This window comes from Mobula birostris, chromosome 11 (assembly GCF_030028105.1).
Source record: "Mobula birostris isolate sMobBir1 chromosome 11, sMobBir1.hap1, whole genome shotgun sequence".
Classification (NCBI taxonomy): Eukaryota; Metazoa; Chordata; class Chondrichthyes; order Myliobatiformes; family Myliobatidae; genus Mobula; species Mobula birostris.
Genome location: NC_092380.1, coordinates 28,453,942 through 28,478,051, shown reverse-complemented (window position 1 = coordinate 28,478,051; position 24,110 = coordinate 28,453,942). Strand labels below are relative to the sequence as shown.

At 46.1% G+C, this 24,110-nt stretch overlaps 1 protein-coding gene across 8 annotated transcripts in view; it reads left to right on the top strand.

Moving 5' to 3' along the window:
• The window catches only part of stk36 (serine/threonine kinase 36 (fused homolog, Drosophila)), an 86,787-nt gene that overhangs the window by 40,109 nt on the left and 22,568 nt on the right, over positions 1–24,110 (top strand). For 7 of the 8 annotated variants that reach the window (XM_072272005.1, XM_072272003.1, XM_072272002.1 and 4 more), the window contains 7 exons: positions 3,498–3,644; positions 5,131–5,310; positions 6,678–6,766; positions 13,781–13,886; positions 14,321–14,471; positions 16,414–16,529; positions 22,015–22,122. In XM_072272005.1, coding sequence (XP_072128106.1) covers positions 3,498–3,644; positions 5,131–5,310; positions 6,678–6,766; positions 13,781–13,886; positions 14,321–14,471; positions 16,414–16,529; positions 22,015–22,122 — 897 coding nt within the window. The remainder of the gene's footprint in view (positions 1–3,497; positions 3,645–5,130; positions 5,311–6,677; positions 6,767–13,780; positions 13,887–14,320; positions 14,472–16,413; positions 16,530–22,014; positions 22,123–24,110) is intronic. The other variant, XM_072272001.1, reaches the window with a different exon arrangement.

The window sequence follows — 24,110 nt, the reverse complement described above, 5'->3', positions numbered from 1 at the left end:
CCGCAAGCTGCTCTTAAAAAGCCATCTCAAAGTTCAATGTAAATTTATTATTATTATATTTATTTATTATCAAACTAAATATATGTCTCCATATGGAACCCCAAGATTCATTTTCTTGTGGGCATTCACAGGAAACACAATAGAATCAATGAAAGACTACACCCAACAGGATGGACAAACATCTGGTGTGCAATATAAAACAAACTCTGCAAATACAAAAGAAAAAAGATAATAAATAAATATTGAGAACATGAGATGAAGTGTCCTTGTAAGTGAGTCCATTGGTTGTGAGAACAGTTCAGTGATTGAACAAGTGAAATTGAGTGAAGTTATCCCCACTGGTAGTTGAGCCTGATAGTTAAGAGATAATAACTGTTCCTGAATCTGGTGGTGGGTGTCCTGAGGCTCCTGTACCAGCTTCCTAATGGCAACAGCGAGATGTCCTGGTTGGTGGAGGTCCTTGATAATGGATGCTGCTTTCCTGCAACGGCGCTCCATATGGATGTGCTCAGTGGTGGGGATGGATTTAACTGTGATAGACTGGGCTGTTTCCACTACATTTTGTAGAATTTTATGTTCAGGGGTATTGGTGTTTCCATACCAGGCCATGATGTAACCATTTATTATACTCTCCACCACACATTTGTGGGTGTTTTGTCAAAAGTTTTAGATGTCATGCTGAATATAAGGAAGTAGAGGCACTGCCTTGCTTTCTTCATATTGGCACTTGGGTGTTGGGCTGGACAGATCCTCTCACACGCTAACACTGAAGAATTTAACTTGCTGACCTTCTCCACCTCTGATTCCCCCGATGAGGACTGGCCCATGGACCTCGGGTTTCCTCCTCCTGAAGTCAATAATCAGCTCCCTGGTCTTTCTGACAATGAGTAAGAGGTTGTTGTAGTGGCACTACTCAGCCACATTTTCAATCTCCCTCCTAAATGCTGATTCATCGCCACCTTTGATTTGACCAGTGACAGTGGTATCGTCAGCATACTTGAACGTGGCGTTGGAGTTGTGCTTAGCCTCACAGTCATTAGTATAAAGCAAGTAGAGCAGGGGGCTAAGCTCACAGCCTGTGGTGCTCATGTACTGATGGAGATTGGAGGAAATGTTTTGCCCTTCTGAAATGACTAGAGTCTGCAATTGAGGAAATCAAGGATCCAATTACACAAGGAGGTATTGAGGCCAAAATCTTGAGCTTAGAAGCTTGCAGACATTCAACAAATGAATTCTTTTAGAATTCAGCACCAACCTGATTTTCCTAATCTGTCCGCATAATGAAAACCTCCATGACTACGTGCCTTTTCTATCTTTTGTAATTTGTATCCCACATTCTGGCTACTGTTCGGAGGCTTCACATCAGGGTTGTTCTTTTTTCACCCTTGCAGTTTCTTAACTCTGCCCTTGAGGATTCTGCATCTTCTACATTAAACTACTGACACCTCAGCCCTCTGCCCACACACCCAATATTGCTCCATTCTCTACAGATCCATGTGCTTAGGAGCCTCTTAAACACTTCTATTGTACCTGTCTCAACCATCACATCTGGCAGTGCATTTCAGGCCCCCATCACTCTCTGCGTAAAAAAAAAACTTGCCCTGCACCTCTTTAATACCCTCCTTCTCAATTAAGATGCATGCCCTCTGGTGTTAGGATACTGGCTGCCTACCCAATGTATGCCTCTCATAATCTAATAAAACTCTTAAGAGGTCTCATTTCAGCATCCTGCACTCCAGTGAAAACAGTACAAGTGTGTACAATCTCTCCTTATAGTTAATGCCCTCTAATCCAGGCAGCATCCTGGTTAACTTCTGCACCCTCTCCAAAGCCTCCACACCCTTCCTGTGGTGGGGTGACCAGAACTGAATGCAGCCTTGAACTCAATGCGTCGACTAATAAAGGTAAGAATGCCAAACATTTTTTTTACCACCCTATCAGTGTGTCCAGTTGTAGGGGGGCTTGGACTGTGCACCAACACTATTAAGGGTCCAGCAGTTAACTGTGCACTCTCTCCTTACTTAAGACTCTGGTTAGCCTCACTTGGGAGTATTGTGCTCAGTTCTGGTTGCCCCAGAAGGATGTGGAAGAGTTACAGAGGGTGCAGAGGAGATTTACCAAGATGATGCCTGGACTGGAGAGCATGTTTTATGAAGAGATGTTGAACAAGCTAGGGCTTTTCTCTTTGGAGTAAAGGAGGATGAAAGGTGACTGGATAGAGGTGATTAAGATCATAAGAGGCATAGATAGAATGTTCAGCCAGCACCCGTTTCCTAGTTTGGCAATGGTTAATACAAGAGGAGCGACTTTTAAGATGATTGGATAAAAGTAATGGGGGGATGTCAGAGGTAGGCTTTCTTCCACACGTGGTGGGTTCATAGAATGCGCTGCCAGTATTAGTGGTAGAGGCAGATACTTTAGGGACACTTAAGTTTAAAGTTCAAAGTAAATTTATTATCAAAGTACATATATGTCATCATATACCCCGAGATTTATTTTCTTGTGGGCATTCACAGTAAATACAAAAGAATCACCACAGAATCAATTTTAAAAAACACACATAACAAGACAAATAGACAGCCAATGTGCAAAAGACAGCAAACTGCAAATACAACAAATACCCAAAATAATAATAATAAATAAACAATAAGTATTGACAACATGAAATGAAGAGTCCTTGAAATGAGTCACTACATGGTGGAAACAGTTCAGTGTTGGGTTGAGTGAAGTTTTCCCCTTGGTCCAAGAGCCTGATGACTGAGGGTTAATAACTATTCCCGAACCTGGTGGTGTGAGTCCTGAGGCTCCTGTTCCTCCATCCTGAAGGCAGAGCAAGAAGAGAGCATGCCCTGGATGGTGGGGGTCTTGATGATAGATGCTGCTTTCCTGTGACACCATTCCTTGTAGATGTGCTCAGTGGTGGGGAGTGCTTTACCTATAATGGACTGGGTTGTATCCACTAATTTTGGATGATTTTTCCATTCAAGAGCATTGGTGTTTCCCTATCAGGCCATGATGCAACCAGTCAGCATACTCACCACTACACACCTATAGAAGTTTGTCAAAGTTTTGGATGGCATGCCAGATAGACTCTTAGATCAGCCCATGGATGAAAGAAAAATAGAGGGTGTTTCAGGAGGGAAAGGTTAGATTAATCTTGGAGTAGATTAGAAAGACAGCAGAACATTGTGGGCTGAAGGGCCTATACTGTGCGGTACTGTTCTGTGTTCTGTGCTTGTATTTGACCTCCCAATGTGCAACATCTCAAACTTGCCTGGAATAAACCCCACCTGTGTCTGCAATCAGTCTGTATCCTGCCGCTTAACTCGGAGACCCTCTGCGAGGTCACATTTCAGGTCATGGGGAGAGATTCCAGTGGAAGTTTGGATGGGGGGATTCTGGATTACGCCCTCACTCCAGCAGTGACATGATGGTGGAGAGAGGAGGGAATGTTGATTAGCAGGAGCCAGTCACAATGTCCTATCTGTCCCCTTCAGCAGGCGGTGGACAGTGATGATGAATGGCAACAGCTGATCGAGGCCACTGACCCATCTGCTCTGCAGCTCAGCACCCCGCTGGCTCTCCTGCAGGACCCCATCTTCCGCGAACGACTGCAGACAAGGCTGGAGAACTCCAGCACACAGGTACAGGTTACAGAAGCTGCGGGGGGGGGGGGGTTCTGTTCTGGGTGGTGCGCGGCACAGAGACTCTGGAAAGGGGAGGTTGGTGTGGAGGGGCGCTGGTCCTGTGTGGTGTATGTCACAGGAATCCTGGAAGGGAGGGAGGTTATCAAACCACAAACAAGAGAAAATATGCAGATCTGGAAATCCAAGCAAAACACACAAAATGCTGGAGGAACTCAGCAGACCAGGCAGCATCCATGGAAAAGAGTAAACAGTTGACATTTCAGTCCAAAACCAGTCGTCAGGACTGAGAGAGGTTAGCTTGGGGGTGGGTGTCCCTATGGAATGGGGATGAGAGAGATCAGCAATGGGACCAGGTCACTGCACTGTGTCCAGGCTGGTGTAGCAAGGAGACCCAAGGAGGGCATGAGGGTAGGAAGTTGTCAGCGCAGGGAGAGGGACAAGGTATCTCAGGTGGTGTTCGGCACAGGGAACAGAAAAGGGTGGAGCTGGTGTAGGGGGAATGTGGTGTTCCTGTGTGTTGTAGGGTACTTCGAATCCAGGGGAGGGGAGAGGTTGGCGCGGGGGGAACAGATTATGGCACAGAAGCCTGGATGGGGGAAGTTGGTAAGGTGAGCACTGTTCCTGAATGGTGTATGGTGTGGAGCTCCGAATGAGAGATGGAGTATCTATGTGGAGAAATGGTGGGTGTTCTTGAGTCGTATACGGTATGGGAGCCCAAGCAGGTGAAGGGGAAGTTGGTGCAGAGGTGATGGTCTTGGGTGGTGTATGACATAGGAGCCTCAACTGCTCGGGAGAGCCATGCAGGGTGGTGTGGGGGGGGGGGGGCAGGTGTTAAGCATCACTGGGTGTGGGTTTGTGCACACGATCAACGAGGTGGGGGGGTTCGTGTGCAAACACGAGATCAATGACATGTGTATGTTGTGTGTGTACTCATGCAGACAGGGTGTGTGCTATGTGTATGCATGTCTGCATGTAGGCAGCATGCACTGTGTGTACACGTGCAGATGGGGTGTGCTGTATGTTTGCATACAGACAGTGTGCACTGTCTAGATATACATAGAGATTGAGTACATGTGCAGACTGGGCTTTGCATTATGTCTACACAGAGAGATGGTCTGTTATGCGTAGATGCATTGTGGCGACGGGATAGCAGTGTAAATGCACGTGTTTATGCATGCAGAAAGGATTTGTGCAGTTTATGCATGCAGATGAGTGTATGTTGTGTGTTCATGTAGATCGTATATATTTTGTATGTGCACGTGCTGACAGAGCTCAGACTGCTTGCATGTTCAGCGTGCACGTGTCCATGCCACACATTGTGTGCATGGGCAGCCCGTACACGTGCATGCAAGCTCTGTGTGTGTGTGTGTGTGTGTGTGTGTGTGAGTGAGAGAGACAGAGACAGTCAGACAGACGGACAGACACCGACCTGGACCCCCACCTGTCCATGCTGCCCCTGATCATTTCCTTCCCCATTGCGTAGGTACTGGAGGGGATGCTGGAGGGAGCCTCCCGATTACGCCCAGTGCTGCGCGTCACCACCCACCTGCTGGCCACGCGATGTGACAGGGAGCTGCTACACACCTTCTGTCAGAGCCTGCGCCTGCCCCAGCTCCTGCTACAACTCATCGGGGCTGTGCTGCAGAGTGACCATCTCCGACAGGTGAGTCACAGCCGTCTCTGTTCTTCGTATCCATCTCCGACAGGTGAGTAAGCCCTTACCCCGTTTCCTGTACCTTAGCCCCCACTGTTCCCTATCTCCCTCACGTCACCGATAGGTGTGTAACCCCTGTACATTGTTTTGTATACCTCAGCTCCCACCGTCTCCCATCTCCTCCCCTCACCCCATCCCCCATCTTCCATAACCCACCCTCTTCCCCCAAAATCTTATGCCATCTCCTGTCTTGTCTGTTGTCTCCCACCCTTCCTCTCCTGTCTCCCATCACTCATCTTTCTGATCCTGTCTCCAATCTCCCTCCCTTCTCCCATTTCACAGCACCTCTTATCTCATTCAACTCTCCTGTATTCCTTGACTCCACCTTTCCCTTTCCAACCTCCTTCCCCACCCCTCTTCTGTTTCCCTCCACTCCCTTCCCATCTTCCTACCCTCTCTTCATCCATGTCCCTGCTCTTTCTGTCTCGCCCCCTTACCACCTCATATATCCCGTCCCCCTCCCATCATTCTACTGTCCCTCCTTGCCCTTCCTAGCTCCTCTACCTTCCCTTCTTTTTCCTTCCCTTTCCCTCCCTTCTCTCGCCTCAGCTCACTTCTCCTGTTCAAGGGAGTTCTCCTTCCCAGCTCCCATCTTCCATCTCATTCCTGTTCCTATTCCCATCGCTCTCCTCCCTTTTCCCATCTAACTCCCCTACTGTCTCCCGTCTGCCACCCTGTTCCTCTCTTATACTGCCTCCCCTCCCTTCTCCCAACTTGCAGCACTTGCTATTTCCTCCCTTTCTCTCCTGACCCCCCCCCACCAATCTTGCTGACCCCACCCCTAACCCGGTCTCACCATCCGTCTCCTGCACCCTTCCACTTGCCCACCTTGCTGACCCCCCCCATCCTGTGCCTCCCACCTCTTGCACTGCACTGTGCTCCCCCCATTTTGCATTGCCACCATCTGTCCCACACTGCTGCCAACGCCCCCCATGCCACACCGCCACCTCTTGTCCGGCTCCGGCCTCACCTACTTGGCACTCCCCTTCCATCTCCCTCTCTTCACATCTCCTTCTCCTGTATGCCTTGCCCTCATCTCCTGTCTCCCGCATTCAAACTCCTATCTCCGAACATTCCACTCAATCCCCCTGCTACTTACTATAGCCAATCCCCCCCATACCCTCTTGCCCTTAGCAGTCTTACCTCTGTTTACCCTCTCCTCTCTCCCCACCTCCCTATGCCCATTGCCTTCCCATCTCTACTAACATACTCTCCCTCCCCCACCCTGTCCCTCCTTCACTCACCGTCCCCCACCCCGGCCCTCATTAGCCCGATCTCTCTCACTCAACTCCCCTCTGTCTCTCTCTGTCCTACAGCAGCCCTGGAGAGCACCCGTTCTCTGCGACCTCCTCTCTGCCCTATCTGCCTACTTTGCTGGTGACTTTGGCACGGATTCTGATAGTGGGTAGGTACCCAGCATATTTTTCATTGGTGCACTGCTTTTTCCCATTATCCAGATGGCGTGGGGTCAGTGCGCTAATCAGCCCCATTGTGTGGGTGAGGCAGAGAGTCGAGAGGTTTTTGGGAGAATAAAAGGGGATTGGCCCAACATATTGATCCAATTACAAAGAAGGCGCAACAGTGGCTCTATTTCATTAGGAGTTTGAGGAGAATTGGTATAACAAAAACGCTTGCAGGTTTTTACAGATGTACTGGGGAAGAATTCTAACTGGTTGCATCACTGGATAGTATGGAGGGGTCACTGCACAGATCAAAAAGGTCTGGTAAAATTGTAAACTTGGCCAGCTCCATCGTGAGCACTAGCCTCCTTTAACATCCTGACACCTTCAAAAGGCGAAGGCTCAAAAAGGCAGCATCCATCATTAAAGACCCCCATCACCCAGGACATGCCTACTTCTCATTGCTACTATCAAGGAGGAGATACAGGATCCTGAAGGCACACACTCAACATTTCAGGAACAGTTTTCTCTCTTCTGCAATCAGATTTCTGACTGGACAATGAACCCATGAGCGTTACCTCAGCATTTTGCCCCACTCTTTTTGCATTACTTATTTAATTTATTTTTATATCTCCTTACAGTTATTTATTACAATCATATTGCAATATACTGCAGCTGCAAAGCAACAAATTTCATGACATATGCTGGTTATATTAAATCCAATTCTGAGGCTTTACAAGGTGTTGGTCGGACCACATTTGGATAACTGTGCACAGTTCTGGGCGCCTTATCTAAGAGAATTCAAAATTCAAAGTACTTTTATTATCAAGGAATGTGTAAATTACACAGCTTTGAGATTTGCTTGCTCAGAGGTAGACAGAAAGAAAGAACCCAATTTAAGAAAAAAAAAGAATAAAAATAAAAGACCAACACTAGTTGTGTAAGAGAAAGAAAAAAAAACTCAAATCTCACAAGCAGTTGAAGCGAACAACAACATTCTGAACCAAATTGAGCCCTCAGATCCAAACCCTGGAGCAGCCAGAAGAGGACTTAAAGCCTCGCTTATCAGTTCACCATATTAGCGGGCACAGAGCACAGCAGCTGGGGCAGTCTTCATGGCGTCAGTGCCATGGAGAGAGGGATATTCATCATGGAGAACGAGTGCAACTGGCTCCCTGGGCCAGCATCTAAATTGACCAAACAACAGAACAGCAAAAGGCTCCGGTACCCTAAAGAGAGGAATGAACATCGCGGAGAGTGAAAGAAATCAGCTCTCCCCTTCGATTTGGAACACTGCTTTAATTGTCTAAACAGTGTATTGTACCTCACACTTGGACCTGGGTACCACTGCAGCAAAAGACTCTGGGCCTAGAACACGCCACCCAGCAACTCGCTCCTGGCCCAAATTTTACTGCCCAGCCCGAAGCCACTCTTAATCTCGGCAAATTAGCTCTACACTCAGAGAAATCCAACCTTGCACACGGGCCAGTTGTACAGGCATTGAATCTCCTCTGCCCAGGCCTCGACTTCTGCTCTTGGCACCCAGAGTGATGCAACCTCGCACCTGGGCCAGTTGTACTGGAATCAGAACTCCATCTGCAACAATTCTGCAACACACCATCTCGGCTCATCCCCTGAATTCACCTTGCCGTCACTCACCCCTTCACTGTTTCCAGCAATAACTTAACACAATTTACCTCAGGAAAGGTATTTTTAGTGATGTTTTTAGTCAGATTTCTTAACTTTTTAACTATTGCTTGTGTTCAGTGGTGCCATCTTAACTGGAAGTAAGGAATGTACTGGCAATGGAGAGTGTTCAGAAGTTTACGAGCACGCTTGCAGGAATGAAACGCCTAATGTATGAGGAGTGTTTGATGGCCCTGGGCTTATTCTCACTGGAACTTAGAAGAATGATTGGGGGGGTCTCATAGAAACCTTTTGACTTTTGAAAGGCCTATATAGAGTGGGCACGGAGAGGATGTTTCCTGTAGTGGAGGAGTCTGGGACGAAAGGGCATACCCCCAGATCATAAGGACATCATTTTAGAACAAAGATGAGGAGGAATTTCTTTAGCCAGAGTAGTGAATCTGTGGAATTCATTACCACAGATAGCTGAGTAGGTGAATACTAGGTATATTTAAAGTGCAGGTTGATTAGTCAGGGCATTGAAGGTTATGGGGAGAAGACAGGAGAATGAGATTGAGAGGAATAACTAATCAGCCATGATGGAATGACGGAGCAGACTTGATGGGCTGAATGATCTAATTCCACTATGTCTTCTAGTCTTACGATCCCCTTGAAAACCTCCTGGATATGAAAAGTCTGGATAGAGTGGGCATGCAGGAGCTGTCTCCATTAGTGAGTGAGTCCCAGGATCTGAGTGTATGGCCACAACATAAAGGGACGTCTCTTTAGAACTGAGACGAGGAGAAATTTCTTCAGCCAGAGGGTAGTGAATCTACAGAATTGAAGAGGATGGGAACCAGAGTGCTAGAATAGATAGTGAAGAGGTTGTGGAGACAGTTGTTGTTAAGATCTCAGACAAAGTCAGGATTCAAAAGGTTGATCATGGTGGGACTAATGTTCTGAGCTGCATATACTTCAATGTAAGAAGTATTGTGGGAAAGGCGGATGAACTCAGCATGAATCAGCACATGGAATTATGATATTGTAGCTGATACTGAGACCTCCAGGAGGGGCAGAACTGACAGCTCAATATTTTGGGATTCCATTGTTTTAGATGCGACAGAGCGGGAGGGATTAATAGAGGAGGGGAGTGTTACCACTCAGGGAAAATGTTATGGCAGTGCTCAGTCAGGATAGACTCGAGAGCTCATCCAGTGAAGCTTTATGATAGAAATGAGAAATAAGAAAGCTATAGCACGTTAGTGGGATTATGTTACATCAGTTCACGGATTTAGAGGAGCAAATTTGTTGAGAGATCACAAACTGTTGCAAGAAACCTAAGGTTGTAATAGTTGGTGATTTTAACTTTCCACATATTAACTGGGGCTCCCATACTGTAAAAGGGCTGGATGGGAAAGAGTTTGTTAAATTTGTTCAGAAAGAAATTCCTTAATCGGTACATTGAAGTCTTTTCTTGCCAGTGCGATACCAGATCTCCTTTAGAGAATGAGACAGGGCAGGTGATAGAAGTTTGTGTATGGGGAACACATTGCATCTACTGGTCATAATGCTATTAGTTTCAAGGTGATTATGGAAAAGGATAGGTATGGTCATCAGGTTGAGATATTAAATTGGGGAAAGACCAGGTTTGATGGTATCAGAAAGGATCTGTAAAGTGTGGACTGGAACAGGTTGTTTTCTGGCAAAGGTGTACTTGGTAGGTGGAAGGCCTTAAAAATTTAAATTTTGAGAGTACAAAGTTTGTATATCCCAGTCAAAATGTGAAAGGTAAGGATAACTAGGTTTCGGGAATCTTGGTTTTTGAAAGATATTGAGGCCCTGGTTAAGGAAAAGAAGCAAGTGCACGGCAGGTATAGGAAGGCAGTTACAAACGAGGCATGAGGAGTATAAGAAATGCAAGAAAGTACTTAAGGAAATCAGGAGGGCTAAAAGAGGTCATTAGGTCACTCTAGCAGACAAGGTGAAGGAGAATCCCACAGGCTTCTACAGATATATTGAGAGCAAAAGGATAACAAGGGACAAAATTAGTCCTCTGGAAGATCAGAGAAATGATCTATACATAGAGCCAAAAGAGATGGGGGAGGTCTTAAATAGATATTTTACATCTGTATTTATTCAGGAGACAGGGTCCATAGATGTGAGGCAATGCAGCAGCGAGGTCATGAACCTGATAGAGATTACAGAGCAGGAGGTGATTGCTGTCTTGAGGCAAATTAGGATGGGATTTTTTCTTGGACCTTGTGGGAAGCAAGTGCAGAAATTGCAGGGGCCCTAGCTGAGATATTTCAAACATCCTTAGCCATAGGTGAGATACTGGAGGTTTGGAGGATAGCTAATGTTATTGCATTGTTTAAGCAAAGCTCCAAGAATAAACCAAGAAATCAAAGGCCAGTGAGCCTGACATCAGCAGTGGGAAAGTTAATGGAAGGTATTCTAAGGGATCGAATATGTGAGTATTTGGATAGACAGGTACTGATTAGGGATGGTCAACATGGCTTTGTGCACAGTAAGTCGTGTCTAATCAATCTTATAGAGTTTTATAAGATAGTTAGTAGGAAAGTAGATGAAGGCAAGATTGTGGATCTTGTCTACATAGACTTTAGCAAGTCCTCTGACAAGGTCCTACATGGAAAGTAGGACAAAAAGGTTCAGTTGCTTGGCATTCAAGCTGAGGTAGTAAACTGGATTACACACTGGCTTCATGGAAGAAGTCAGACAAACTTCTATAGTTGTGTGGTGGAAAGTATATTGACTCTCATGGCTGCATCATGGCCTGGTTTGGAAACACCAATGCTTTTGAACAGAAAATCCTACAAAAGGTAATGGATTCAGCCAGTACATCATGGGTGAAGCCTTCCCAAACATTAGCACTTCTACATGAAACGCTGTTGTAGGAAAGCAGCATTCATCATCAAAGACCTTCACCACCCAGGCCATGCTCTTTTTTCACTGCTGCCATCAGGTGGAAGGTACAAGAGTCTCAGGACTTACACTACCATGTCCAAGAACAGTTACTACCCTAAAACCATCGAGCTCCTGAACGAAAGGGAATAGCTACACCCACTTGCCCATCCATTGTGATGTCCCCACAACCAATGATCTCACCCTAAGGACTCTTTATCTTGTTACTTCATGTTCTTATTATCTATATTTGCATTTGCACAATTGTTGTCTTCTGTACTCTAGTTGATCTTTCATTGATCCTATTGCTGTTCTATAGATTTGCTGAGCATATCTGCAGGAAAATGAATCTCAGGGTTTTATGTGGTGACATATATGTTGTTTAATAATAAAGTTTACTTTGAACTTTGAACATCAAAACACCTTCATTCTGTCTGCAACAGACAGGATTTGCCAGTGGCCAATCATTTTAATTCCATTCCCCATTCCTATTTCAACATATTGGGTCAAGGCTTCCATATTCCGACTGGGTAGCCCCTTCCCTGATGGTAGGGACATTGATGTCTCTAACCCAGTAATTTCTCCCTGCTTCCCCTTCTCTCTTTTCCATTCCCCATTCTGTCTCCCCTCTTACCACTTCTCGCCTGTCTATCAACTCCCTCTGGTTCTTCTCCTCTTTCCCTTTCTCCCATGGTCCACTTTCTTCTCCTTCCAATTTCCTCTTCCTTCCAGATTCCTTCTTCAGTTCTTTACCTCTTCCACCTATCAACTCCCACATTCTCATTTCGTCCCTCGTCCCTCATCCCCCTCCCACCTATCATCCTCCTCACCCAGCTTCACCTACCACCTGCTGGCTTGTACTCCTTCCCCTCCTCTCACCACCTTATTCTGGCTTTTTACCCCTCCCTTTCTAGTCCTGATGCGTCAGCCCTAAGCATCAACTCTCTGTTTCTGCTGCCTAACCTGCTGAGTCCCTCCAACATGTTGTATGTTGCAATGAAATGCATCATTTCGTGAAATCAGGAGTCAGCGAGGACCGCGCTGGGGGCAGCCCGCGAGTGTTACCACACTTCTGGCGCCAAAATAGCATGCCCACAGCACACTTACCGTAACCCATGTGTCTGGAATGTGGGATGAAACCAGGCACTCAGAGGAAACCCACACGATCATGGGCAGCAGATAAAAACTCCTTACGGACAGTGGCAGGAATCGAATCTTGATCTTACAGCTAGTGCTGTAAGGCATTGCACTAACTGCTATGCTACTCTGCTGCCGTCTACTCTAGCAAAGTTTTACTGGTGCACTGCAGAGAACATTCTGATTGGTTGCATCACCATCTGGTATGAAGTCGCCAATGCAGAGGATCAGGAAAAAAAAAACCCTGAGGGTTGGAAACTCAGTCAGCTCCATCATGAGCACTAGCTTCTCACCATCGAGGACATCTCCAAAAGACGATGCCTCAGGAAGCCAGCATTCATCATCAAGGACCTTCACTCTCCAAGACAATGAGAATGTACAAGAGCCTGAAGACACACTGTCAATGTTTTAGGAACAGCCTCTTCTCCCGCACCTCCAGAATTTATTTTATGTTTTTATTTTTATTTAGAGATACAGTGTGTAATAGGACCTTCCAGCCCTTTGAGCCGCACTGCCCAGCACCTTTCCCTCTCAGCTGCATAGATGTGCAGTGCGCAGTAACTGAAATGCTGCCGTGCACATAGCCTTTGTTGCCATGCAGCTGGAATTTTCTTTTACATAATGTTAGTATAATGTGCTCGTAGTTTTCAGACCGTGTAAAAAAAAAAAATTCCTGCTCAGGGCAGTGGTTGGTCTGTGCAGCTGTGGAAAAAAAATAGAGGAAATGTTTCCACACAACAACCCACAAGTTAACCCTTGCCTCATCACGGGACAACTTACAATAAAGAATTAACCTACTAACCGGTACGTCTTTGGACTGTGGGAGGAAACTGGAAGTCCTGGAGAAAACACATGCATTCCACAGGTAGTATACACAGATACCTTACAGATGAGGTCAGAAATGAACCTGGAACTCCACTCTGAGCAGTAATAGCATCATACTAACGGCTATACTACCATGGCTCCCTATCTGAATGATCCAAGAACACTTCCTCACTATTTTCCCCTCTTTCTGCACTACTTATTTTTGATTTTTCTCATATTTCTTTTTGTAACATGTAATTCTTTTGTACACATTGCACTGTACTGCTGCCACATAAAAACAAATCTAATAACATTATGTTAGTGATAATAAACCTGATTTTAATTCAGAACTCAACACAGTACTCTAGGTTGACTCAGCACTTGAATAACATGATGAACTTATTCTTCTCCTGTACCATATGGCATTATTGCTTGGATTGAATCCTGTTATCAGGCACACAGTGACAGTGGTTCAGGCAGCCCCAGGTACCAGCTCCCCATCCTCACTGGTTCCTTCTTACTCTTTCCAGGATACAGGCATTGGACCAGTCTGCCTCACAGTTCCTCTCACTCCTCCCTTGGCTGCTGTCACAGGGGTCCGTCCAGGAACCGCGGCTGAAGGAACAAGCTCTCACGGTAAGTGGAAAAGGCATTAGGATAGCGTGGTAGGTACCCTGTCTCCCCCAGGAACCGAGTGTCAAATTAAGTCCTTTCCCTCCCCTCTGGGACCGGGTGTCGTGCACACACCGTCCTCTTCGATCTGTCAAAGAGACAGTATTGTGGGAGCTTTACACTGAGTGACTCTGGGGGTAGATGTATAATGGGATGGTGTGGAGGGGGCTTCACCCTGTGTCTGACCCCAGTTGTGTGTGATGGACAGTGTGGAGGAATGTTCATGCTATGTCTGACTCTGGGAGTGTGTGCTGCAGTGGGTGGGAGGGAGCTTCATTTTATATCCCACACTGGGAGTGTGTGATAGGACGATGTGGAGGAAGGTTCACAATGTTTTACTGTGGAAATACACTGCATCTGTTTTAGTTGTGACCTGTGTTTCTCCTTTCTGCCCCCAGTGTCTCATCCTCCTGTGTGAGGCAGTGGATCGAACCTCTCGGGCTTCCTCTCGCTTGGTTTATGAGTCTCTGCTGTCTGAGCACCAGGCTGTATTGGACAGTTTGCTGCAGGGCAGCCAGGAAACGCAGCAGCCACCCACAAAGCAGCAAGGTAGTATGTGACAGTGTTTGCAAAATTTACTGGGAAGAGCTAGCTAGGGACATGCTTCCAGCATATAGAGGAGAAATTCTGATGTTCAATAGGTACATTTAATGTCAGAGAAATGTGTACAATATACATCCTGAGATTATTTTACTTCGCAAACATCCACATGCCCCAAAGAATGAATGACAGTTAGTGAGAACCCCAAAGCCAGCCCTCAGCTCCTCCCCCATGTGTAAGCAGCAGCGAAGCAACACACCCCCCCTCCCCCACCAGCAAAAAAATAAGCATCGGCACCCCCCCATCGAGCACTCACGCGTGCAGCAAAGCATCAATAAAGACACAGACTTGCAGTACCCCAAAGACTACTCGTTCACCTGGTAATTCAACATATCACAGGCTCTCCCTCTCCTTAATAAGGGAAAAAGAGGTATTCCTGTTTCACAGCGAGAGGAAGACATAACAAGCAACTTGTCGATTTATGATGTTAAAAGTCTGTTGCGTCACCTTTCCCAGCCCTGCTCCCAGAGAATCGGCCCCGGAAAGGCTCGGGTCTCTGGACACACAGCTCCCGATTTTCCATGTCCTCCCGTGAAGCCTCAGTCAGGGGCACCAGCCTTGAGTCAGCCCAACTCCAGAGCCACGGAAATCCGGCACCCTGAAGGCACACTAGTCTTCCAGGCTGTGTCCTTGGCATATCAAAAAACGTCCAGTCGTGAGGCCCCGAGAGCGGGTCCCCTTCCCGCAAAGAACCAGAGTCAGAGTGCAACTTCATGTCAGGGTGTTCAAAAAAAACCTTGAAAAGGGAAAATAGAGATATCAAAGATAGAAATAGTGCTGCTTCTGAAGATGCAAACAAAGGAGTCATCATTTAGCGCCATCTTAACTTTGCTCTGCCTTCTTCCCAGACGTGCACAGAGCTCCCAGTGTGGGTCTGACTCGGGGATTCAGGGATGGGAACCGTGCACTTTGTTCCTTGTGTGGGTCTGACCCAGGGGGCACAGACGTGAACCATTTGCGGTACTCACAGTGTGGGTATAATTCACAGGTCATGGAGGAAGGAACTGTGGTCAGTGCTCTGGGTCAAACCTGAGGTTGGGGTGGGAACAGTATTCCTGTTGTGAGTCTGAGCTAGGGGATACAGAGAAAGGAACTCTGCATGGTGCTCCTGGTGTGGATATAACTCACATAAGTACATTGAAATATATGCAGCTCAGAACATTATTCCCACCAGCTCAATTTGTAGCAGGGAACCATGCACAGTGCTGCTGGTGTGTGACTGACCCAGGGAATACAGGGACAGAAACAAATGCGTGATGCTCCCATTGTGGTTCTGATCTGGAGAATAGAGAGATGTGAACCACGCACAGTACTCCCAGTGTGGGTCTGACCCAGAGGGATAAGGAAACAGGAACTTGTTGTTGAGTACATTGTAGATCACCAATGTTTCATTCGAAGTTGCACTGATGATGTTACTTAGCTGGGTAACAAAACGTCTGCAAGCTAACAAGCCAGCTCGGCGAGCCACTCAACAACAACATCCTCAACCCGAGCTACAAATCTTTTCCAACATCTTGAAGACAGGAACTGTGCACGAGGCCCCTGGACTGAGACTGTCCCGGTGTGGATCTGACCAAGAGATACAGAGATAGGAACTGTTCACGGTGCTACCACTCTAGGTCTAAACTAGAGGAATCGTGTAAGGTGCTATTTATGTGCTGTGACCCAGGAACCATGCATGGTACTCCCAGTGGGGTCTTGCCCAGCGGACCCAGAGCTGGAAACCATGCGTGCTACTCCTGGTTTGGGGTGGACCTGTATCTGACCCAGAGTAATATTGAGATGGGATTGTGAAGTCTGGGTTTGTTCCCTGTGAGGGTAAGACAGAGACCAGTCAGAACACCAGAAATAAGCCCCTGCTTGTTCCATTGTGCCTACCTTGTTCTCACAGGTTTGGAAGGGTTTTTGGAGTCCCAGGATCACCTTCAGGTTGTGCACACTGCTGCAGTGGCTGCTGTCTGCCACGTCCCACCAGGAGGGAGCTGCTGTCAAGAATCCAAGCGCAAGGTAACATCTGGACACACTGTTGTGTTCGTTATTGAGGGACAGTGCAGTGCTCACCAGAATGCCAGCATGCAGCATACTCATCTGAACTTTATTGCTATTCCTGCTTGTAGAGTGTGTAAACTCCCATGAGGAAGTGGCTAACTGAGTGGCATAGGAATGACACTATTAACTACCACAACATCTCTTCTTGAAAAAAATGAAAACTAGGTGTGTACTACTTGTCGAAAGAACTGCATTGAAATTATAGTCACTAAAACGGAACGATTCAGTTCACTTTACCTATAGCACATAACTTATGCTTTTTATATAAACATAAAAAAGAATTTTCAACATTATATCTGTCTTTCTCTTTGTTTTTAAGTCTCACACTCTTGGTATAAAAAAGAATTGCCAACATTATAACTGTCCCTCCCCCCTCCCCTCCAAAAGGAATGGTGTCACTCTTGGCCTCAGTTGGATAAGGTACTCTTCTTTCAATAACCCCAGGCATGCGAATAACTCCAAGTAGTTCTCCTGCCACTGAACATTGTTTAGCCAATCCAATTTTGCAATGAGGTTCAGCTTCTCAATGACTTGTCATCCCAGTAGTGGTGAGAAGAGATTCTGAACGATGTAGACATCCTCTTTTAACTGTTTCTCAATTTTATGGATGGAAGCAGTAAACATTCCTTACACAGTGAGCTTATGTTTCCCTGGCTCCATGAGCACTTTCTTTGTTGGGTTTAGCGTAATGCCTGTTTTCTTCACCAGTTTTGTGAACAGACATTTGGGGATGGTTATGACATCTGCCCAGGGTCCATTTTGAACATTACTGCCTCATTACGCAACTGAACCATAGTACACCAGTCTTGTCTATTTGAATCTTGAGCCCCAATGAAAGCTCTCTCTTCATTGGTCTTCTTTGCCCTCCTGAAGAACTGTGACACTGATCTTTATAATGGCCAACTCTATTTCACTGGTGGCATTTCACTTATTTTGCTGGACAGAGCTCTTTTACATGGACTGGAAACTTGCTGCATCTCCTGCAGTTGGACATCTTACCTGCTCTTTGTTTCGCTTGTCTGTTTTGTTTGAACTGAGCTCTACTGTCACCTCTTTCTGTAGTCATTATGACTGCACCTTGTTTGTACCCTTCTTTCTGTACAGCTTCTAGCTTTACCTCAGCGTTGTTTTCATGCCTGAGTTCCACCTGTTGCTGACGAACATTCTCACTCTGCCTGACCATCGTAATAACTTTCTTCAGTGTGAGACTTGCCTGCAACTGAAGTCTTATCTGACAATTTGGTGTCAAGTAGCCCAACAGCAATGCCATCTCTAATGAGCTCATCTCCCAGATTTCCATATGCAGAGTTGTCTGACAGGGTATACAATGCTAAGAGGAAGTCATTTACACTTTCATCTACCTTCTGTTTTCTGGAGTTGAACTTTGCTTTCTCCTGTATCGCATTTTACTTTCCTGTGAGGTACTCTTTGAATTTATCCTGCACTGTTTTGTACTCCTTTTTCTGATCATCTTTCGGTCCTAATGCACCCATAATGTCATCTGCTTTGCCACCCATGCTGTATATCAGTGTGATTACTCGATGCTTTTCTGAAGCCTGAGTGAGATTGCTTGCAACTCTACATCTCTCAAAGTGTTTGTCATCTCTCAAAGTCCCTTGTTTTAGAGAAATCAAATGTCTCAGGAGTCTTTATTAGTAAGTAGATGTAGGTACTGCATGTATATGCTCCATTTTTCTGTTTGTTGTTTTATTTATTTGGACTGCAAAAGTCTTCTCTCCCTGAGAGTTTGACTGACTGCTCTGCTGTGTCTGTGTCTCTGTGCACTTCCCCAGGCTAGTGGCCCACAGATTATTACAATGTATCCACTTTAGGGTAAAGCTGAAGGCATTTCCAAGCAACCCTGGACCTTTCTCAGCTCATGTCTCATGGTTCATACAGTTAGCAAACTAGCATAGGCAGTTTAAGGTACTAAGTCTCTGGATATTTTTCATAGATATATGTAAACAAGAACAGTCTTACTGTAAATTCTTTCTTGTTGGGGATCTCACTTGGTCTGTAGCACCAATTCATCGACGATCAACCTCTTCTGACACCGTGTTGTGTTTGTTATTGAGGGAGAGTGCAGAGCACACCAGGACACCAGCATGCAGGATATTCAACTGAACTTTATTGTTAACCTTGCTTGTACAGAATGTGAACTCCTCCCATGTGGGAGTGGCTAACTGGATGGCATAGGATTAACACTATTGACTACCACTACACACACTACAAGGCAAGCAGAAGACAATGGACTGTCAAGAGAGTCTGTGTTCCCAGCAACTAGTCTTCCAGAGGCTTATTTTTATATTCTAATGTCAGCGAGTCTACAGAAGGAATTGGACTGGTTGGGGGAGTAGGCAAATAATTGGCAGGAGAAATGCAGTCTGGGGAACTGTGGGGTGATGCACTTTGGTAGGAAGGATAAAGGTGTTGACTATTTTCTAAATGGGGAGAGAATTCAGGAATTCAAGGTACAAAGGGATTTGGGAGTCACAGTTTAGGATTCTCTTGAAGTTAACCTGCAGGTTGAGTCAGTAGTAAGCATGGCAAACTAAACATTAGCATTAATTTTGAGAGAACTGGAAACTGAAAGCCAGGATGTGTTGCTGAGGTGTTCAGATCTTATCTGGAGTATCGAGCAGTTCTGGGCTATGTATCTAAGGAAAGATGAGCTGGCTGTAGAAAGGATGCAGAGGAGATTTAGAAGAATGATCCCAGTATGAAAGAGTTAACATACAGGGTGCATTCAGTGCCGCTGGACCTGTACTCAGATGGGTTGAACGGAGGATCTCATTGAAACCTCTTGGATGTTGACAAGTGGATGGAGTGAACATCGATACAATGTCCCCATCAGTGGAAGAGTCAAGGATTTGTTGCGTAGATGAGACAGTTAGCCTTTGAGAGATCTCACTGGAATTCAGAAGAATGAAAGGAGATCTTATAGAAACATATAAAAATTATGAAAGGGAAAGGGGCAGGAAAGTAGTTCCCACTGGTAGGTGAGACTAGGACTAGGGGATATAGCCACAAGATTCATGTGCCTAGGTACAGTGAAAAACTTGTCTTGTGTACTGTTCAATTCACTATAAAATGCATTGACAAAGAATAAGGTAAAACAATAATGTAGAATAAAGTGTAAAGATTCAGAGAAAATATAGTGCAAGTAAACAATACTTACTAGCAATCGCCTCTTCCTAATGATCATACCAAAGAGCGTGTGGTAAAAGCATGGACCCAGCATTATCTGTTTCACAGTCATGGGCGTGCATGTGTTGGAGGCCCTGCTGACTGGGCTTGTTGAGGCAGGGAAAAGAGGAAGTATTATGCACCTCTACTGGGCTGAGTGTAGACTATCAGAAATTTTAGCAAGCTCCCTATAGTCATTCACAGGTATATTAGTGAGGGCTGTGCAAACTGGATCAGGCTTTTGCTGAACGAAGAGTTCTTTAAAAATAAAACAACAGTGGTGATTTTTCAGGAGAGATAGCATGTGGTAGCTCTGAAGGCCAGCATCTCCCAGACCAGGCAAAGGAAACAACTTTAGCGTGCTTAGACTCCAATAGACCAAAAGTCTGTAAAAGCTGGGTTTTCAGTGTGCGATGTTTTTCATGTTCTGTCAGATGTTCAAGCAGGCTCACCACACTCTCTGCCCTGGAGCTACTGAGCCACACTACTACATAGTAATATCTGGTGTTGTCAGCAGAGATTTCTCGCAGCACGAATTGGGCCTTGGCTTGTGCAAATCAAGTGATGGCATTTTATTTCCAAAACTCTGGCAGTATCAAAGTGACTGCATTGGTCGACATCTTGAATAACTCTGGAATCACCTGGAGCATTGAGAACACCAATGTAGGTTTTTGTAAATAACACAGCAGAGGCAATTTAAGTTTAAGGAAAACTGTAACATCTCCTTTGTTGTCCACTAAATACAGAACACGAAGTGCAGTGTAAAACTTCACGTCATTATGTCATCACGTCAGACCAGCCTCGTAAAGTGAGCCCCAACTCAATGTCAGTGGTTGTGAATTATGCCAATGTTTCCACCCATTACATTACCCTATACAAGCCCTGTCCAACCTCTCCTTATAACTCCAGCCTTGCAGGCCCAGGAATGTCCTGGTGAATCTTTTCTGCATCCTCTCCAGCTTAATCCCACCTTTCCTATAGCCGAGTGACCAGAACTGCACACAGTACTCCAGTACTCACTGACATCTTGTACAGCTGTAATGCGGCATCTTGTCTCATGTGCTCTGACCGAAGGCCAGTGTGCCAGTCACCCCCTTTACCGCCTGTGTACCAATCTCCACTTTCAGTGAACCACGATCTTGTATCTCGGGGTCTGTCTGTTCTACACACTCCCCATTATAGGTTACAGTTCTGGTTGAAACATTACAGGAAGGGTGTCAAAGCTTCAGAGAGGATGCGGAAGAGGTTCACTAGAAGGCTGCCCGGATTAAAGGACCTATGCTCTGAGGAGAGATTGGAGGCACTTGGGTTGTTTTCTCTGAAGAGGCAGAGGTGAGGGTAGACCTGATAAAGGTTTATCAGATTATGAGAAGCATCAGTACAGTAGACAGAATCCTTTTTCTCACAGTTGACAGTCCAATACTAGAGGGCATGCGTTTAAGGTGAGAGTAAGTTCAAGGGAGATATGTGGGACTGTTTTTTTTATTAAACAGAGATTAGTGGGTACCTGGTTTGCTGCCAGGGGTGGTGGTGGTGATGAGGTAGATATAATAGAGACATCTAAGGGGCTGTTAGACAAATAATTGGAATTGGTATTGGTTTACTATTGTCACATGCCCAGATACAGTGAAAAGCTTCTCTATACACACCACACACGGGCAGAAAGGATTCAGTGTTAGACATGAGGTACTGCAGATACTGGAAATCTACAGCAATACACACAATGTGCTGGCAGAGCTAAGCAGGTCAGGCAGCATCTATGGATGGGAATGAACAGTCGATGTTTCGAGCCAAAACCCTTCATCACGACTGCACAGAGTACTCCCTAGTGCAGTCTCACTGACATCTTGTACAGTTGTAACGTGGTCTCGCGACTTCTGTACTCGATGTCACATCCAGTGAAGGCCAGTGTGCCGAAAGGAATTGGTTTTATGGTGCATCATGTTCAGCATAGATTTGACGGGATTGAAGAGGCTGTACACTAAATTCTAGGGACTCCAAGCTCTCCACAGGAGGGCCCAGCAAGGCAAGTGAGAAGGTAGAGAGACAGACTATCTGTGGGGTAGATGAAAAGACCAAGAATGGGTTCAGGAAGCAGGAAGGTTGGGGATGGAGGGAGGTGGTCAGAGACATGTCAGGGTGGGGCTGGAACCTCTGTCAGGGAGTGGGGGAGTGGGGAGGTTTGGGATGCTGATGACTCAGGATGGGGTGTGCTTGCGAATGATGGGAGAACTCTGAGCCTCTTTCTTGTTTACAGGTGACTCAGTATGTGAACAACCGCCTCTTTCCCACAGAGAAGCCACGGGCACCGAACAGGTTTCTGAATGGAATTAAAGACCAGACCCTGGTGCTGTACACACTAAAGGTAGGGAACATGGACAGGGACACTGGTGTACGGGTCTCCCCCTGAAGGAGAAACCATAGTTAGTGTTCAGCTCTCACACTGAAAGACACTGGTTAGTGTACAGATATTTCCCTGACAGAGGGACTGAGAAACACAGTGTGTAGATCTCCCCCGAAAGAGATGGACTGAGAGGTACCTGTCAGTGTACAGATTATCCATCCGAGAGAGCAGGACTGAGACACAAGGGTCAGTGTGCAGATCTGCTGCTCAGAGAGAGGAACGGTGGGACACCAGTGTACAGATCGAACCCCTGAGAGGAAAGGATGACAGTGTACACATCACCTGCTGAGAGAGAGGGACTGAGAGACATTTGTCAGTGTACAGATCTGTCCCTGAGTGAGCGGGGCTGAGAGACACGAGTCAGTGTACAGATCTCACTGAGAGCGAGAGACTGAGCAACAGCAGTCAGTGTACAGATCTCACGCTTAGAGAGAGACACGAAGACATTGGTCATTGTACAGACAACCCCCCTGAGAGAGAGAGAGGCTGGGAAACACTAGTTAGGGTACAGATGTCCCTTGAGAGAAAGAGACCAAGAGACATTTGTCAATGTACAGATCTCGCTCTAAGAGCAAGGGACTGAGAGACATCAGTCAGTGTATAGAGCTCCCCCAAGAGAGACTGACTGAGAGGCGCTGGTCAGTATACAGATTTCCCCCTGAGTTAGAGGGACTGAAAGACACTGGTCATTATACAGAGCTCCCGCTGAGAGAGCCTCATTCAGAGACAACAGTCAGTGTACAGTTCTCCCCTTGAATGAGAAGGATTGAAAGACACTTGTCATTGTACAGATCTGTTCCCCGAGAGAGGGACTAATAGTCACTAGTCAGTGTATACAGATCTCCCTCTGCAAAGCACCATTCAGTGTACGAATCTCCCCCTGGGAAAGAAGAACTGATAGACACTGGTCAGTGTACAGGTCTGAGAGAGAGAGGGAGAGGCACTTGTCAGTATACGGATCCCCTGCAGAAAGAGAGGCAATGAGAGACATCGTTGTGCGTACAGATCCCCCGCTGAGAGAGAGGGACTGAGCATCATCAGTCATAGAGTCATATAGAAGTACAACACAGAAACAGGCCCTTCAGCCCATCTAATCTTTGCCGAAACCATTTAAACTGCCTACTCCCATCAATCTGCACCGGGACCATAGCCTTCCATATCCCTACTATCCATGTACCTATTCAAACTTCTCTTAAACTTTGAAATCGAGCTCATGTGTACCACTTGCATTGGCAGTTCGCTCCACACTCTCACCACCCTCTGAGTGAAGAAATTTCCCCTTAAACTTTTCACCTTGTACCCTTAACCCAATACCTCTGGTTGTAATCCCACCCAACCTCAGTGGAAAAAGCTTGCTTGCATTAACCCTATCTATACCCCTCATAGTTTTGTATACCTCTATCAAATCTCCTTTAAATCTACATTCCAAGGAATAAAGTCCTAACGTATTCAATCTTCCCTTGTAACTTAGGTCCTCCAGGGCAATATCCTTGTAAATTTTCTCTGTACTCTTTCAACCTTATTTACATCCTCCCTGTAGGTGTTGGGCACGTGGCCAAGTGGTTAAGGCGTTTGTCTAGTTATTTCGAGGTTGCTAGTTCGAGCCTCAGCTGCGGCAGTGTGTTTGTGCCCTTGAGCAAGGCACTTAATCACACATTGCTCTAGTCTGTGCGAGGAGTGGCGCCCCACACAGACTTCCAATGTGCACCTTGTAAGGCATGAAAATGCCCGACGCCGGCCTCTCGTGGTCTGAGTCGACGTTCCCTCCCTCCCTGTAGGTAGATGACCAAAACTGCACACAATACTCCAAAATAGGCCTCACCATTGTCTTCTACAACTTCAACATAACATCCCATCTCCTGTACTCAGTACATTGATTTATGAAGGTCAATGTGCTAAAAGCTTTCTTTATAACCCTATCTACCAGTGATGCTACTTTCAATAAATTA